This window comes from Pelodiscus sinensis, chromosome 6 (genome assembly GCF_049634645.1).
Source record: "Pelodiscus sinensis isolate JC-2024 chromosome 6, ASM4963464v1, whole genome shotgun sequence".
Taxonomy (NCBI): Eukaryota; Metazoa; Chordata; order Testudines; family Trionychidae; genus Pelodiscus; species Pelodiscus sinensis.
Window position 1 is genome coordinate 120,879,469 of NC_134716.1, and position 17,282 is coordinate 120,896,750.

The window sequence follows — 17,282 nt, forward strand, 5'->3', positions numbered from 1 at the left end:
AGAGGCTAACCAAGATCACAAGCTGAAATAAGTGAGACAAGGTTTGGACTCCGCCTAATGTCCGAGAATTTACTTTTCTTTTGGATTAAGCTATTGTGGATGCCTTGATGCAGCAGTAATGGACATGGTATAAGACTCTCTAGAGAGGGAACCAGAACCTCAATGTCCCTGGAGTGATTCTGTCCTAATATTGATGGCTGCTTTCCTTTAAGACTTCTGAAGTTCCAAAGTCCCTGGGGTACCTGTATAGACGCTGGGTGCATACTAGGAATAGGGATAAGTGCACTACCCTGAAGGAAAAACAAGAACCCATATCTCTGTGTAACCCACACACCTAGCATGGTCCACTGTCCCATGTAAGGGCACTTAGACAACGTACCGCAAGAGATAAGAATGAGTGAGCTCTACCACCTAAGCGAAGAACCAGCTGTATTTGTAGCTCAAGCTGTAGCAGCTCCAGAGGTCCCAGATTCAATTCCGTCCAATGGTGGTTACACCTTCACTGCTTCCCATTTCATAGCCAAAACCTTTATAGAAGTCTAAAGCGCTACTGGGCTCTGACGATGGTCAGAAAAACAGTGGGAACATCACTCCACGAGGAGTAACAGTTAATTTGAACTAAGGAGTTAGTTCAAATTAACGTTTAACTGCCACGTCTAGCTGCGGGCAGTTAGTTCAGACTAAGGGGGATTTAAAAATGGCGGCGCCCAGGAACATGCACATGAGGCCCGGGATATTTAAATCCCGGGCATCATTTGCAACTCCGGTTGCCCTCATTTGTTTACCTAGCTCAAACTAATGAGCTAGTGTAGACATACCCAAAGAGGAAACATATTTGCATGAGACTTGTAGCCTTTTTTTCACAGACTCAGGAGATTTTGAACTTCCAGCAGTTAGAGGTTCACCTATTATTTCTCAGAATCTGAAACAAGGAAATGTGCTTGCCTCTTACTTCAGTTGCCTTTGAAGTCAATCATTGATATATGAAGTCAATCAGTGATATATAGGTGACACAGGGTCATAATGGTCCCTTCAAGCTTTAAAGCCTGTTTCTCATTTCTACTAAGGCACATTTCCACAGGTTTGGCATTGCATTCACTCCCATTTCAAGGTCTCTTTATTGTGTGTATGATGGCACTTTTTAATTTTAGCATTTGGGTTAGCACCATTAACTGTACTCTTCATGGTCTGGAAGAAAAATACACATCTCTTGCATTATGCATATATCATTTTAAAAGCTAGATGGTCTCTGCTTCAATAGCCCTGTTAATTGTCTTCATTGAGAACAAGAAACCTGTGCAGATGAACATGTGTATGAGAGAGACCACTACCCCACAAACTGCAAGGGAACTTTTATTGGAACTTTTCTGTTGCATTCCAAACCATTTCTGCTATAATTTATCCCAGATTCATATTGCTTTAGCCTCAGTGGCTGTGTCTACATTGGCACCCTTTTCCGGAAAAGGGATGCTAGTGAGACACTTCAGAATTGCAAATGCCACAGGGGATTTAAATATCCCCTGCGGCATTTGCATGAACATGGCTGCCGCTTTTTTCCGGCTTGGGGTTTTGCCGGAGAAAAGCGCTAGTCTAGACGGGATCTTGCGGAAAATAAACCCTTTTCTGGAAGATCCCTTATTCCTACTTGAAAGGAAAGGAATAAGGGATCTTGCGGAAAAGGGTTTATTTTCTGCAAGATCCCATCTAGACTGGCGCTTTTCTCCGGCAAAACCCTGAGCTGGAAAAAAGCGGCAGCCATGTTCATGCAAATGCCGCAGGGGATATTTAAATCCCCTGTGGCATTTGCAATTCCGAAGTGTCTCATTAGCATCCCTTTTCCGGAAAAGGGTGCCAATGTAGACACAGCCACAGTGAGCTAAGAGAGTCATACTAGATGACTACTGTGTTTTCAGGTATCTAAAAGGGTGTCATAAGGAGGAGGGAGAAAACTTGTTCATCTTGGCCTCTGAGGATAGAACAAGAAGCAATGGGCTTAAACTGCAGCAAGGGAGGATTAGGTTGGATATTAGGAAAAAGTTCCTAACTGTCAGGGTAGTCAAACACTGGAATAAATTGCCCAGGGAGGTTGTGGAATCTCCATATTTGGAGATATTTAAGAGTAGGTTAGATAAATGTCTATCAGGGATGGTCTAGACAGTATTTGGTCCTGCCATGAGGGCAGGGGACTGGACTCAATGACTTCTCGAGGTCCCTTCCAGTTCTAGTATTCTTGGTTCTATGATAGATGTTACAAAGTGTCACCAGATATAAGTTCAGATCTGAAGGACTTCATTGGGAACAGATAGTATCTTGCATGATAGCTTTATATTGTACAACCTCAACTTTTCAATTCATTCTTTGCCTCTTCCCCTCCCCCAAATTAGCAGGTAGCCTGTGTTCTTTAAAATGGGAAAAGGTGGGGAAAGATTCCTTCCTGTAATTCTATGGATCGTTAATCAATGGATTATAACAATAAACACTTCAGATATGTCTACACTGCATGGATATTTTGGCATACCAGAGGTATCCTGAAATAGCCACCTCGTCTCTATACAAGCCACCTGTTATTTTGAAATATTTTTTTTAAATAACGAGCATGCTATTTTGTCATCCCATTGCACGAGGGATAAGTGTAAGGGGACTGTTACCCCTTACTAAAACTCTGTGGGAGTTTTTTGGTTTACCAGCTTCAGAAGGGGAAGGGTTCATGAGACTGACAGACCCCAGAGACAATGGAAAGCAGTCAACACTCCAGCTCAGCCTGACTGACAGGTTGTAAGTGGGGATTGTTCTGTCTCTGTCTCTGAACAAACAAGCTGTGTGCAGAAGAGGTCCTGCAAAGACAGAGAGCTGAAAGAGGAGTACAAGAAGAAGTCCTGCAGCGACAGAACCAGACAGAGACTGGCCAAGCAGTGCAGACCCTGTGTTGAGCAGCAGACTGGCAGTGCTCAGAAAGTCAAAAGGAACAGAGAAACAACACAAGGAGCTGGAACTGGCCAAGCAGCACAGCCTGCAGCCGGATGTGGTGAGCTACTGGGACCTGCAAAGTGTGGGGAAAGGCTCTGGACTGGGAGAGGGGTCTGGCCACTTAGAGACTGAGGCTGTGTGGTCACTGCCAGTGCAAGTGTGTCCAGCCTGCAGCCCCTTGCAGCACTTCCAGGGCTTCTAAGGAAGAGACTGTGAACTGTCCTTACACTCTGCAGACTGCTGTGTTGATGTCCCTGTGCTACAGAGCAGGGCTGTGTGTTCTCATTTAACCATTCTCATTGTTTCTTATTCTATTCTCTTTAATCAGTTGATGTTTAATAAATTGTATTTGCTTTGAACCTTATGAAGTGATCACTGGGCCAAGAAGGCCTGCAGTGTAAAGAGAGCACCTCGGAGTGGGGACACCCTAACTCCTGCCCCTAGTGATTACAAGGTCAGGGATTAAGCCCCAGGAAACCTGGGCCCAGCCTTGTTGGGGTTTCAAGGGCTCTGCTACTCAGGAGAGTGGAGGGGGAGCCCTCAGGATCAGGGAGCCGTGGGGTAAAGGAAGTGGGAGCAGGGACTCAGATCCTTTCGCTGGTTCATTTCACCGGGGTGTATAGAAGCCAGGAAAGTTCCCCACAAGAGCGGGACCATTCCCCCGCTTACATAATTGGCGTCACGAACAGGATCCTATTCAAAGGGTCCACCCCATTGGTTTATTTGTTGAGTTCTGGTAGCACCAGCCAGGCCTGGTCGAGAGCACAACCATGGCTGGAATTGAAGAACTACAGATCCAAGTTGCTGAACTTCAGCGCAGATTATCAGACCAAAGTGAGACATTACAGCAAGCTAGAGCTGAGCATAGAGAAGCCTTATCACTGGCCAGGGCAGTTATAGACCAACAGGCAGCAGAAGCTAAGAAACTCCCTACTATTTATGTCCCACGGGAGCGGAAGGTTGCAGAGTTTGGTGGCTTCCCAACTAGGCCAGGAGACATTACGGTAGAGGAGTGGGTGAAGTCTGTGAAGGCAGCTCTGCATGTGCTAAGAATACCTGAAGAAGATCATGTGGATTTCATAGAGGAGCACCTCAAGGGCCAGGCCAAGGCCACAGTAAAGTTTATGGCAATGGCAGACAAGAAAGATGTGAAAAAGGTATTTGAACTCCTCCTAGAAGTGTATGGAGACAAGGTACCTATTGGAACTCGGCTAAAGGAGTTCTTTGAGCGAAAGCAGGAGCCTGGTGAAACTATCCGGGCATATGCCTATGAACTCCAGGAGAGAATGAGCAAAGTGGAGCGGCGAGACCCTCAACGAGTTTCAGACGCAGATATGGTGCTGAAAGAACAGATGGTGTTTGGGCTTCGGGATGACTCCCTCCGCCGTGAAATGAAGAGAAGGCTGAAGGAAGAGCCTGGAAAGAAGTTCCCTGAACTCATGCAGGCTGCCATTATGTGGTCAGAAGAAGAGGAGGCTCCTTTGGAAGAGACCGGCAAGCCTAACTCCCGAACACGGAGTGGGGGCCTAGTCAGTGCAACTACTGGGGAAAAGGCCCTGCCCCAAACACAGTTAACATTGGAAAGTTTAAGTGAAGCTATCCAAAAACTGGCAGTCCAGCAGGGGGAGATGCTGAAAGTAATGACTGAGGTGGTGAAAGAAAAATCCACCTCCTCCACTACTTGGCCAAAATACCCCAGGACCCCAGGGTCCCGAAGGCCCCCACTAAAGGATGAGCTGGGAAGGTACATTTGTTATACTTGTGAAAGGCCAGGGCATACTAGCCGAGATTGTCCACTGAAGAGGGGACTGGAATCCCGAGTGTCTGAAATCCCAGAGACACCAAGATCGAGTAGCACATCAGGGGAAGGCCAAGCGGGGACAGAAGGGTTCCTACGGCTGTCCCTCGGAAAAGGGCAGCATGCCAGCAGTAAGGAAAAGGACCCTGATGATGCTAGTGCATTTGATGACTTCTGTGGTCGAGCTTTTGGGGACTGCTTGACAGTGGAAATAACCATAGCAGGGGTGAGGACCCGCTGTTTGATAGACACTGGCTCAGAAGTCACCACTATTTCTGAATCATATTTCCAAAACTACTTAAAAGAGAGAGATCTGACCATGCATAATACCCGGTTTGTACAGCTAACAGCAGCTAATGGATTAGCTATCCCTGTTGTGGGGTGCCTTGAAGCTGATGTAGGGTATATGGGTCGGATAATCCCGGGAAAATGCATCTTTATCCTAAAGGATCCAGCTTCGGAAAAGACTTTGATGGGGAACAGAGTACCAGGAATTCTCGGGATGAATATAATAAGAGAGCTGAAAGAATTACTATTAGTGGGGGAAGGAACCCAAGAAATGAACCGGCATGGGGAGCCTAGGATGAAGGCTGCATTGAAGCGGGTACTGGCCCAAGTGGAGAGACAAGGATGTTTTCTTGGTCCCACAGGACAGATTGGCTACGTAAAGGTGGCAGGGAGACAGAAGGTAGTTATACCTCCCTGGAGTGAGAAGATTGTTGATGGATGCTGCCAGGTACTAAGCGGATTCAATGGATACCGGGTGCTTGTTGAGCCAACACGAGGGGCCAGTCTACCTCAGGGACTACTGTACTGAAAAAAATGAGATGTACGGATTCTTTCGAAAAAGGGTTTTTTTTTTTCAAAAGAACCCCATCTAGTCTGCGGTGTCTTTTTCGAAAAACTTTTTTCGAAAAAGCACTCTCACATGATTATGCAAATGAAGCACCAGATTTGTATATCTGTGCTTCATTTGCATTTTTGATCGGGCTCATTTACATTCCTCTTTCGGAAGAGGAATTCAGTTTAGACATAGCCTAAGGTGCCACAGGACTACTTGTTGCTTTTCAGCAGAGTGGCAGACAGGTGGGCATGTCTCAGAGGGTCTAGCACCTCCTACTGCAAATCCCTTTCAGTCTCCTTCCCTGCTTTTATTCAGCTTTTATTTCTGATCTTTTCAAAGTTCGCTTTGGTAGGAGGGGAAGCAGGAGGAGAAAGGTGAAGAGATGGGGCTTTGCTGTGCTCAGTGGCCTTGCGGTTTTGCTTACACTGGTAGCTGGTGGCGGGATGATGTGCATTAATCAGCACTTGGCTATGAATATGCCACAGCCAATGCATTTTCCAGGATTGCTACCTTGACTTTTGTGATGTAAAATGTCTGGTTGCAATTTCAGCTAGATGCAGAACCTTTTCACCCTTTCTCACCAAAGCTACTCTCTGCTGGTACTTTGGCTGTGTGCTGAAAGGAATGAAATTCACCTCTTTCATCTAAGGGTGGTTCAATGCCTTCCCCACTACCAAAACTCTGTATGGGTAAAAATGTGGAAGGCCATGGCCATGTAGTAAAAGGATACATATCCGAACAACGTGGGAGGCTGTGATGGAGTGGAATCCATGGGAAATGCCAGGTTCAGCAGCGGGATTTGAATCCAGATCTACTAGGTCCCAGATGGCTATAGAGTCAATCTCACTATCTCTTTTGGTCTAAGAAATATTTAAACACATTTACAAAGTGGAAAGAGTGAAAGCAACTCAAGACAGATTAGCTTGCAGTCTGGTGGTTATGGTGTTCTACCTGGGAGGTGTGGGACACTGAAGTTGATTTGGGACCCGGACTTGGATCTCCCATACCCTTAGCAAGGGGAGGTGGTCCGGTGGTCCACTTCTCCCAGTATCTCAGATCTAGTGATATCTCAAGGAGACTAGTCCCCATGAAAGGAAGGAACAGGAGAAATTGGGTTTTATTATGAGAGGGAAGGAATGTTCAAGAAGCACTTGAGAATTTTACCATCAAGTCCTGTTGACTTCAGTGGGTGGCATCATGATCTTCAAAAACATTTTCTGCTACAAGTTCACTTTCACCCAATTAATAAAATTCTCACAGAAACATAAGAAAATGTCAGCTTTCCCGAGAGCGAATCTGGGATGTGAAAATCAGTGCTTTTGCATCGTCTTCACAGTGCAGGGTCATGCTTTTGATATGTCCCTTGCACACATTTGTCATTTGAAAGTTTTTTTTGTTCTTTCTGTATCTTTTGTGTTCACTTTATCCTTGATTGTTCATTGTCCTAGACAGACAATGCACTGACTCTTTTTGCAACCCTCCCTGTGGCGCAGTGGTTTTTTATATATATATATGTGAAAACTTTGTAATAAGAGTGACTCCTGTGGTAATCAGGCAGACAGCTTTGATTAAAAACATCTGTTAGCAGATTCCCAGTTCTAAAGCCAAGCAGAAAACAAGATGATATAGAAAGGGGCATTTTTCAGATTAAAGATGGGCTCCCCAAGGAGGCTCTGATCTCTTCTGAGAGAGGTACAAGCCAAGATCAGACATAAAAATGTATAGCATGTGGTGCTTGAAACTGTGATGCCTTTGCTTTCTATGTGATGCCCCTTTAAATGTCTGAGAGCTCTACTTCTGTGGAAGCAATCATTTTGTCCTCAGAGTTACTACAGTGTGTAATAAAGGAGCAAAATATTTCTGTACTGTCTTGGCAACTGCTTTTGATCTGTCTTGCCTTAAAGTCCTGACATTGAGGCCTAGTAGATAAGGCTATGGGCTGAGATTAAGGAGTCTGTCATTCCTTTAGTTTGCTGGGTAATAGTGGGGAAGTCACTTTGGCTACATCTAGACTACAGAGTTAAATTGGAAAAAGAAACGCTGTATGCAAATTGCATATCTTTTTCCACTTTAGAGTCAAGAGAGGCTATTCCAAAATTCAGTGCATCTACAGGGCACCAAATTTCAGAAAAAAGTGCGTTTTTGACACATCCCTTATTCCTCGTAAAATGCGGTGAAAGAACGTGGATGTGTTCCTTGAACACGGCATTGCTTTTCTGGAATACCAGAAGTCTCCTCAAAAAGCAGTGCAGTCTAGATGTAACCTTCCTCTCATTCTGATTTGGTTTCCCAATCTATACAACAATATTGAGCTCTGTGATAGAAAAGAGGTAGGTACTCTAATTAAAAAAAAAATGGAAGGGTACATTTTGATCTGTGTATCTCAACATAAGAAAGGGGATCTTTCCCATTCAGGGTTAGTCTCTTGAAAACGAAGCCTAGGCTGGTATCATTTACTGATTTTATTTTTTTGAATTCAGCCTATTTCTTTTTCTTTGATACATCCTAAGAGATAATGACCATGTGTTCAGCAAATAACTTGCAGCTGTGTGGGAATGTTCAAAACATTCTTCCAAAACATATTTGCATGCTAAGACACAGAAAATTAAAAGAAAATGTCAGTTTCTACATTTTATAATAGGCAAATGTATGTGAGAGTTTCTGGAGGCTAAATTTAGGCTTCTAGGTAAGAGATTGAAATTCATAACTTCCATGGCAGCATTCTCTGAAGTGTTTCCAATTTCACCTGCAGGGTCAGGTAGGTAGGTAGGCTGCATGGCAGGGACTCAATGGGTATGACTACACTACAGGACAAAGTTGAATTAAGATAAGCAACTTCAGCTTTGTTAATTGCATAACTGAAGTTGAAGTAGCTTAACTCGACTTTTGGCACTGTCTACACTGGAGATAGTCAAAGGAAGAGCATTCTTTTCGACTTTCCTTTCTCCTCGTGGAAGCAGGGTTACCAACATTGACCAAAATGCCCCTCTAACTCCAAATTAGCTGTCTTCACTAGACTGCTAATTTGAACCCTGGAAGATCAACATCAGCAGCTTGATCTTTGTCTGCAGTGTTGACGTGCCCCGTGTGTGGATGAGATGATAATGTAGAAAAGAGGCTATTAGATTAATTAGGAACTGCGGAACCCTTTCAAAAAGGAGGAAAATCTGAGTTCCACTTAAACCAAAGTGAACCCACATTGCTGGCATGTAAAATTTAAAAAGTCCATAGATGTGGAGAAGAAAATGTTTTGGAAAGAGATGTCCTTCAGGAGAGGATCTATTAACAGTTATTTCATCTGTCCTTGTGAAGAGGAGAGGATAGAAGCTGATACAATTCAACTAGGAGATAAAGAGAGAAGGAGTCAAGTACGAGTCCATTCAAATACATCCCCTTCAGGTAGGTATAAGTGCTTATATTCAAATGCAAGAAGTCTAAATACTGAAATGGGTGAACGAGAGTGCTGGTGTTAGATGAGAATATTGGCATCACAAAAAATTAGTTGAATGATGATAATCAACCAGGACAGATAGCAAGCAGTACAAAATATAAAGGTATGACAAAATGTCACCCTCCCTCCAGTACAACCCACTATGTGAAAGCATAGAGTCAAATATACTGTAAATATTAAAACAATCAAGTTATATCACAGAATCTCTAGGAGAGAAATTTCCATGCTTGAACAATAAGCATGTAGTAAAAGGAATATACTATTGACCACTTGACCACAAAGATGATAGTGATCATAAAATGCTGAGTTTTTCTTTCTGACATGGCAACTTACAAATCCAAATCTGTGTGTCCTGGAAGAATAAAATGGTCCCCCACTGGCTTTTGAATATTGATATTCTTAATGTCTTGCAGTGTAGATGTACCCTTAGACAACCTTACTTTGAACATTTTATTTTACATTTTCTGATGGTAAAGAGATTCTCTGATGGGTAAAAGATTCAGATAACAGAGGCACTCCAACATTTATAGGTGTTTTCCTAACTTCATCAGAGCCACTTGAGCATAAAAATCTCCCAGGGTCCAGATAACAGAGGTCCTGTCGAAAGGTTCTGTCATGAGAATTTTCATGGTGACCTATCGTTGTCATAGGATATGTGTCCTTTCACTTTGATTCCAGGCTGTGAGCTAGAAGAACAAAGATACTTTTAAATGAATGTTACTCTAAAAAAGCCATGCAAAATAACTTGACATGGCAATAATTGGGTCTGGTTTTGAACAGCAAAACTTAAAATTTCCAAGATGTGAGACTCTCAGTTGATATCCACTAATGGTAATAGGAGCAGGATCAAGGCCTATGGGTCTGAACCAAAAGCTATCTTTTAAAAAAATGCTCATGAGGCAAAACAGGTCCTAATGAGTTTGAGGTAGATCTTGATATTTTAATCTAGATTCTAGATAAAAAACATAATTTTTAGCAGGCTTCTTTTTCCTGTCAAGTTTTCTAGGGACTAATCCATGAAAGCCCACTGAACTGTAGGGGAACCTTTCCTTTCACAGCTCTGGATCAAGTCTGTAGGCGGAGAGGAGTCTAAAATTGCGGAGAGGAGTCTAAAATCTCTATGTAATAATATCCAGGTGTTCTTACTTCTGATCTATCAGTGTCTAATGTGCAGTAAGCATCTTCCGCATAGAATAATATGTAGATATTGTGGAAGGTGCTAGAAAAAAACATGAGACTTAAGAAATATCAGGAATCAATATAAGATTGCTCATCTGTGAAAAAGAAATTGCTTAAGGGAAAAACTAGGAGGTGAATTATCCAGAGACAAATTGCTATCTTGGTCCCAGGAGGAGGTCTACATTTTGCTAAGCACTAGTTAAAAAAAGTAAACAATCAATCTAAAATTACCCTAGAAAAACTCTCACCAAGTCCATTATTTATAGGCGGATTATTTTGTTTGCTAAATTATAGAGCATGTCGTTCTTGCTCTGCAGGCAGAATTCACAGCCATGAGGGACCAATATATGCGAGGTGGAGAAGGCTTCATTATCTGCTACTCCATCACAGACCGCCAATCCTTTCAGGAAGCTGCAGAGTTTAAGGAGCTCATTTATCGTGTCCGGCACACTTATGACATCCCTTTGGTGCTGGTGGGAAACAAAATAGATCTTGAGGAGTTCAGGCAGGTAAGTGAAGTTTCTTCCCACTCCTTTTCCTCTGCTACCATAGGAGTTTGTGTGGCATGTGTCATATGGGGCTATTGAGAATTATTGACCCCAAACTGGCCTGGATGAAAGAGCAATGCACTAAGGTTTTAAGGTTAAAATGTACTTTTCACAGGGATAATCATTTTTATCCTAAAGGAGACTAATCCATCCATATTTGCAGCTAGCAGTTTTTTTCATAACTTCTTTTTTTCTCCTACTTGTAAATTGATTATATTTGGAAGCTACTGACACATCAGATTTGGAAATACAGGATGCCATTTACACATAGCAGAATTGCACTTGAAATAAATGATGTAATTTGGAAAGAAAAAATATAACAGTTTAAAGTTCTATCTTGTTTATAGGCATGCATGTGACTACAGATGCTAATCTCCTTTTAATCATTAGCATGTCACTCCCATGTACTCCCTCTTCTCTTCCTTAGAAAATCCAAAGCAGCAGTAGAAGTGAAATTAGTTTGGGGACTTCTAGGAACATCTAAAGAGTTTCACATTGATTTACAGATCATTAGCTTTCTCCCTAAATCAGACTGAGACAAACCCTAATGGTGACAATCCAGCTGTAGCATAATGCTTAGCCTGAGACCTTGAACAACAGTGCTCTGTGTAATAGTCTGTAAAATACACACAACCTGTCAGGTGCTACATATTTAAACAGGGTGGGAGAAGAGATGTGAATTCAATCATTTGTGCTTCTGCAGGGCCAGGAAGCAGTGGGAGAGTGATCCCACTGGAATCCAGGAAGTGGGCATGCATAAGCTCGCCCACATCTAAAGGACCCTCTCTCAGCCTATGAGGAGGATATTTTCAGTCCAGGAAACCAACTGATTACTTGGGACACAGAAAAAGAAAACAGATGTAGGCGTGATGGTCAGAGGGTCAAAACGAGAAAGCTGGAGGTGGGAGAGTGGTTGAGAGGAGATATATAAGACCTAGGTTGCTTTAGACGTAGTTCACTCAGACTAGAGAAGGTTTCTACAGGTTAATTGAAATGCCTGTAGTCAATTAAGGCCCTGCCAGCAACCTAATAAAAACCCTCTGCATCAGGAAGCATGAGGAGAGAGGTAGGAGAAAGGACTGGTGTTTGGAGGTGTGATGCTGAGAATTGAAAGATCAAAGAAAGGGAAGAAGGGAGACTCAGTTCCCCAACATCAAGGATAGCCGAAGGGGAATGAAGGTAAGAAACCCACAGGTGTTGAGAGGGACTAGGGCTCAGAGTGAGGAGCAAAACCAGACCCTTTCTCCACTTCTCTCATCTACCACCTACTTGGGCCATGAACATGTCCCTTAGCACCCTAGAGCAGGGGCAAGGAGTAGCATCCTAGTCCCCTTGCCAAGGAAAGTATGGAACCCCCTACCAACATCGTCCATTTTGTTCCATATTCCATGACACCTGGCAGGAATTCGCTAGATTTATTTTTTTGTAATCTAATGTTATCTATGGATGAATTGTTCTCAAGTCACTCTTTCTGATGTTTTTATGTTCCCCCACCCTCTTTATCTCTGTAGTTCCCTGGTTCTGAGCTTATGTTTTATTAGATATTCAGGCTTGCATTAGTTGCTAGACGAAACAGTCATACTACTGATATGATGGTATGTCACTAATAAGTTTAGTAGCATTCCTGATCTAAAATATCTCAAGATGGGCTTGAAACAAAACTGGAAGTCCAAATATCCCTTCACTTTGAACAACTTTAGACAAAAGTCCTTCTAGGCCACAGTAAAGTTTTGGATTCAGCCCTTTCTGGTGAAAATATTATGAAAGCTGTGGACCAGTTGTTGATGTTTGGTCCATTTCTAAAATATTACGTTTCTGACTAATGAAACCCTTAATGGTACTATTTATAGTGAGCTTTTAAAATATGTATTTGTGATCAATTAAAAATGTGTCAAGTGTCACAATAAACTCAGTCATCTCTGCAGTGGATGATGGCTAAACTTTATAACGTATGTGGTTAGAGAACTAAATCAGGTTGGATTTTTGTCTTATCAGATCTCAGAAGCTCAGGGAAAATAATGTGGTCAACATTCGGATAGGAGACTTTACAGGAAACTCCAGAGGGAGAAGGGCTGAGAGCACTGATGCTAGATGTCATTAAAGATCTTGGGTAAAACTTTCAAAAGTGCCTAAATGGCTTGGTAGCCTCAGTGCCATTTTCAAAAGTAACATAGGCATTGAAGATCCCATTGATCTCATTGATTTTCAAAGTGCCTTAATCTGTTTTGAAAATGGGACTGGGGCTACCAAGCCATCAACGCGTTTTAAAAATGCTACCTCTCAGGACTGGTTCTGGTCCAAATCTTTTGAATTCAAAGTTCTTCCATTGAAAAAATGGCTTTTTGTTAGAACCATTTGTCAGTGAGGAATTTTTATAATAATAATACTCTTCATTTTTCACAATGTTTCATAGGGGGCTTTTTAGAGTTTTAATCTGAGAAGAAAAATGTTGGAGCTCTACCAATAACAATGGTGTCCTCCACGCAAAGAAATGTTCTATGTTCTGTCCGTGAAAAGTCATGCTTTGCATGACAGTGACTGAAGAGGTACAGGAACTGGTCCCTGGCAAGCCTCTGGACAAATTAATCTCTGGTTTCCCCTCCCCCCCAAAATGGCTATCACCAAGATTTGCAAAGCAAAAAAACATGTTGACAAAAACATTCAAGAAAGATGAGTCCATTTCCAGCCCTGAGAAACAAAAGCAGCTTGAAAATGTTGGACTGTATTTCAGTGTGGATTTTTTTCTTTGCCCCAGCTCTACTCTTCTGCTACCTTTTGCATGGTTATGGCTGTTTTTCCAAACGACTATAATAAGAGGTCTCCATGCAACCATGAACAGAGGACAAACATCTGTGATGTTATTAAGACTTATTAACTACCACTGAATAACAGTGGTCATAAAATGCTAAGCCTAAGAGGAATGGGTGAAACCAATGAATGTGCTTTTGCTCATGTCACTCAGGCAGAGCTCTCAAGATGCATTGAGCCCTGCAAATCCCACAGATGGGAATCCACATCTGCAGATGTGGATGCCGATATCCCTGGCTCATTTTTGTAGATATCGATACAGTTTTTGTATCTAGAAACCAGCAAATTTGCAGATACCTGTGGATCATTTTTGCAGCTGCGGATAACCATCTTATATCCACACAAGGCACTAATGGTGCTTCTACTTACTGGAATGCCTCCCATAAAAATGGGAGTCCTGCAAGGCTCCATCTTATATGCTGAATATGACAAAAGATGAAACTATACCAGGCTTGGGCAAAATATGGCCCACAGGCCGGATTCAGCCCACCAAGCCACCAGATCCAGCCCATGGATGCATTGGGGAGGCTCAGGCAAGCTCCCTACCTGCCCCAGCCCCCCATCTGCCGCTCAGAAAAGTGGCTACTGAAGGGCTTTGTTTGAACAGCTGAGACCCCAAGGGAGAAGAGAAAGGCTTCATGTGCTGCCCCCTGCCTCGTCCCCTCAGGCTCTAGCTATTCAAAGACCACATGGCCCCTGCAGTCAATGCACAGGCTGGGCAGGCAGGCAGTCTGCCTGAGAAGGCTGCTGGAGGGGAGTGAAGCAGGTTAGTCTCCCAGCCAGAGCCTGCCTCTGGCGCCCCAACCCTTGGACCTCGTCCCAGCACCGCTTCTCCACATAACCCTAACCCTCTGCCCTCTCCTGCAGTCATACAGTCATAGAATACTCGGACGGGAAGGGACCTGGAGCAGTCATCAAGTCCAGTCCTCTGCCCTCATGGCAGGACCCAGTACTGTCTAGACCATCCTTGATAGACATTTATCTAACCTCCTCTGAAATATCTCCAGAGATGGGGATTCCACAACCTCTCTGGGCAATTTATTCCAGTGTTTAACCACCCTGACAGTCAGGAACTTTTTCCTTATGTCCGACCTAAACCTCCCTTGCTGCAGTTTAAGCCCATTGCTTCTCGTTCATATCCCTTCCCAGATCCTGCACCCCAAACCTCTGCCCCAGGCACAACCCCCCCATCTTAGGCTACAACCCAAACTCTCTGCCCTACTCTGCACCCCAATCTCCTGTCCCAGGTCACAACCCAATCCCCTTAACTCCCTCCTGCACCCTAGTCCCCTGCCCCAGGTCATAGCTCCCTGTTGCTTAAGGTCACAACCCAAGCCCCTGCACCGTATTCCCCTGCTCCAGATCACAACTGCCTCCTTCTTGCAAACTCCCTCCAAGACCCTACACCCTCTTCTGTACCCAAATTCCTTCCTGCAAGCCCCCTTCTTCACCCAACCTCCATCCCAAATCCCGCACCACCTCCATTAATATCATGGAAGAGTTGGGCCCTCGACCACTTTCCAAATTCTTGGAGTGACTCCTCCCCCATCAAAAATTACAGACCGCTCTTGGGGTATGTCTACACTACCCCCCCTTGCATAAAACCGGCCGGCGCCATTTTTAAATGCCGGCTAGGTCGGACCCCATGCCGCGCGGCTACACGCGGCACGGACTAGCTAGTTCGGATTAGGCTTCCTATCCGAACTAGCTGTACACCTTGTGGAACGTTCCGGACTAAGGTGGCAGTGTAGATATACCCAGAGGCTAAGAGATCCTCCGGAAAAGGGCTTTATTGGGGAAAAGCCGGAAAAGAGCGTCTAGACTGGCGCGATCCTCCGGAATAAAGCCCTTTTCCGGAGGATCTCTTATTCCTACTTGCAAGTAGGAATAAGAGATCCTCCGGAAAAGGGCTTTATTCCGGAGGATCACGCCAGTCTAGACGCTCTTTTCCAGCTTTTCCCCAAGCCGGAAAAAAAGCGGTGGCCATGTTTATTTAAATCCCGCAGGGGATATTTAAATCCCCCGCGGATTTCCCTATTCTGACTTTCCTGCTTTGCATGCCTCTTCCGGAGAAGGGGCCAGTCTAGACGTAGCCTCTGGGTATATCTACACTGCCACCTTAGTTCAAACTAGGGAGGCTAATGTAGGCATTCGAACTTGCAAATGAAGCCCGGGATTTAAATATCCTGCAAGGAGGTTTAGCAGTAGTTTGAATTAGGAGCTTCGATTCGAACTACCTAGTCCGTGCCGCGTGTAGCCGTGGGCAGGGAGTTCGAACTACGGGGCATTTAAAAATGGCGGTGCCCGGGAACATGCAATTAAAGCCCTGGATATTTAAATCCCGGGCTTCATTTGCAAGTTCGAATGCCTACATTAGCCACCCTAGTTCGAATTAGGGTGGCAGTATAGACATACCCTCTAATGCTTGAGACAGGATAATGTCAGCTGAGCTACATTATGGACTATTGGAAAAAACTTTAAAAACAACGAATAGTCCTGCAGCACTTTAGAGACTAACAAAAATGTAGATGGTATCATGAGCTTTCTTGGGCATAATCCACTTTATCTGAAGAAGTGAGTTGTGCCCACGAAAGCTCATGATACCATCTACATTTTTGTTAGTCTCAGGGGGTATGTCTACACTACCACCCTAGTTCGAACTAGGGTGGTTAATGTAGTTACACGAACTTGCAAATGAAGCCCAGGATTTGAATTTCCCGGGCTTCATTTGCATGTTGCCGGGCACCGCCATTTTTAAATGTCCGCTAGTGCGGACTCCGTGCCCGCGGCTACACGCAGCACGAACTAGGTAGTTCGGAATAGGAAGCCTATTCTGAACTATCTGTACTCCTCGTGGACCCCCCCTTGTCTAAGGGCCTGACAAGTCTATCAACTTGCCTGCCACTGGATAATGTGGTGGTTTTCAGAGAAAAAAGTCTACATTCTTGGTATACAACCGAAATAAAAGTATTGTTGTTTTTACAAGAAGGAAATATGTTTCTTTAGGTCCCAGTTCAAAAAGGCACCTAAGCCAATCTCCAACTTCAACCATGTAAGTAGTCCTTTGGACTTCAGTGTGTTTGCTCATGTGTATGTGTCTTGACAGGCTCAGGGCCTGAATGAACTTTCTTTTGACCAGAGCTGAATGTCATGACGAGCTGTGTGTGCTTATGTGCTTAACTTAGGCACATGCTTAAGTACCTTGCTAAATTGGGGTCTCAATTCTGATCATCTATTAAAAATACTTAGACAGGAATCATTGCATCTGCCAATGAAGTGCAGCCACCTTTGGGAACAAACACAACAATGGTATAACAGTACAAAGCAACATGACAATACACAGAGAAAACTACCCAATTAAAGCTACCGAGGGAATGTTAGATAGACAGAATGCAATTACCCAAATTGGAATTCGGCCAGGGTATCAAGACTAACACTAAGACTTCTGTTAAAGGCTTTTTTTTGCATAAACTCATTAAAGAGACATTTCCAATTGCCTTGAATAATATGACAGTAACATTAGCACTAGTGTTCCTTAACACTGTTTCCATTTAACCATGATTTCATAACAATCAGGCTGTATGAGCTGGGTCAGCAAAGCTACTGTTTGAAATGCTATCCCCTGCACAATGAAATTCATGATGTATGTCGTCTCGCTCAGATCTATCAGTGGTTTTATGAGAACAA

The 17,282-nt window shown here is 43.7% G+C and overlaps 1 protein-coding gene across 1 annotated transcript in view; it reads left to right on the plus strand.

The window, feature by feature from the left end:
- RIT2 (Ras like without CAAX 2) overlaps positions 1 to 17,282 on the plus strand; it is a 281,316-nt gene that overhangs the window by 135,045 nt on the left and 128,989 nt on the right. Inside the window, exon 4 of the mRNA XM_006136787.4 lies at positions 10,557 to 10,748. Within this exon, the coding sequence (XP_006136849.3) occupies positions 10,557 to 10,748 (192 nt within the window). The remainder of the gene's footprint in view (positions 1 to 10,556; positions 10,749 to 17,282) is intronic.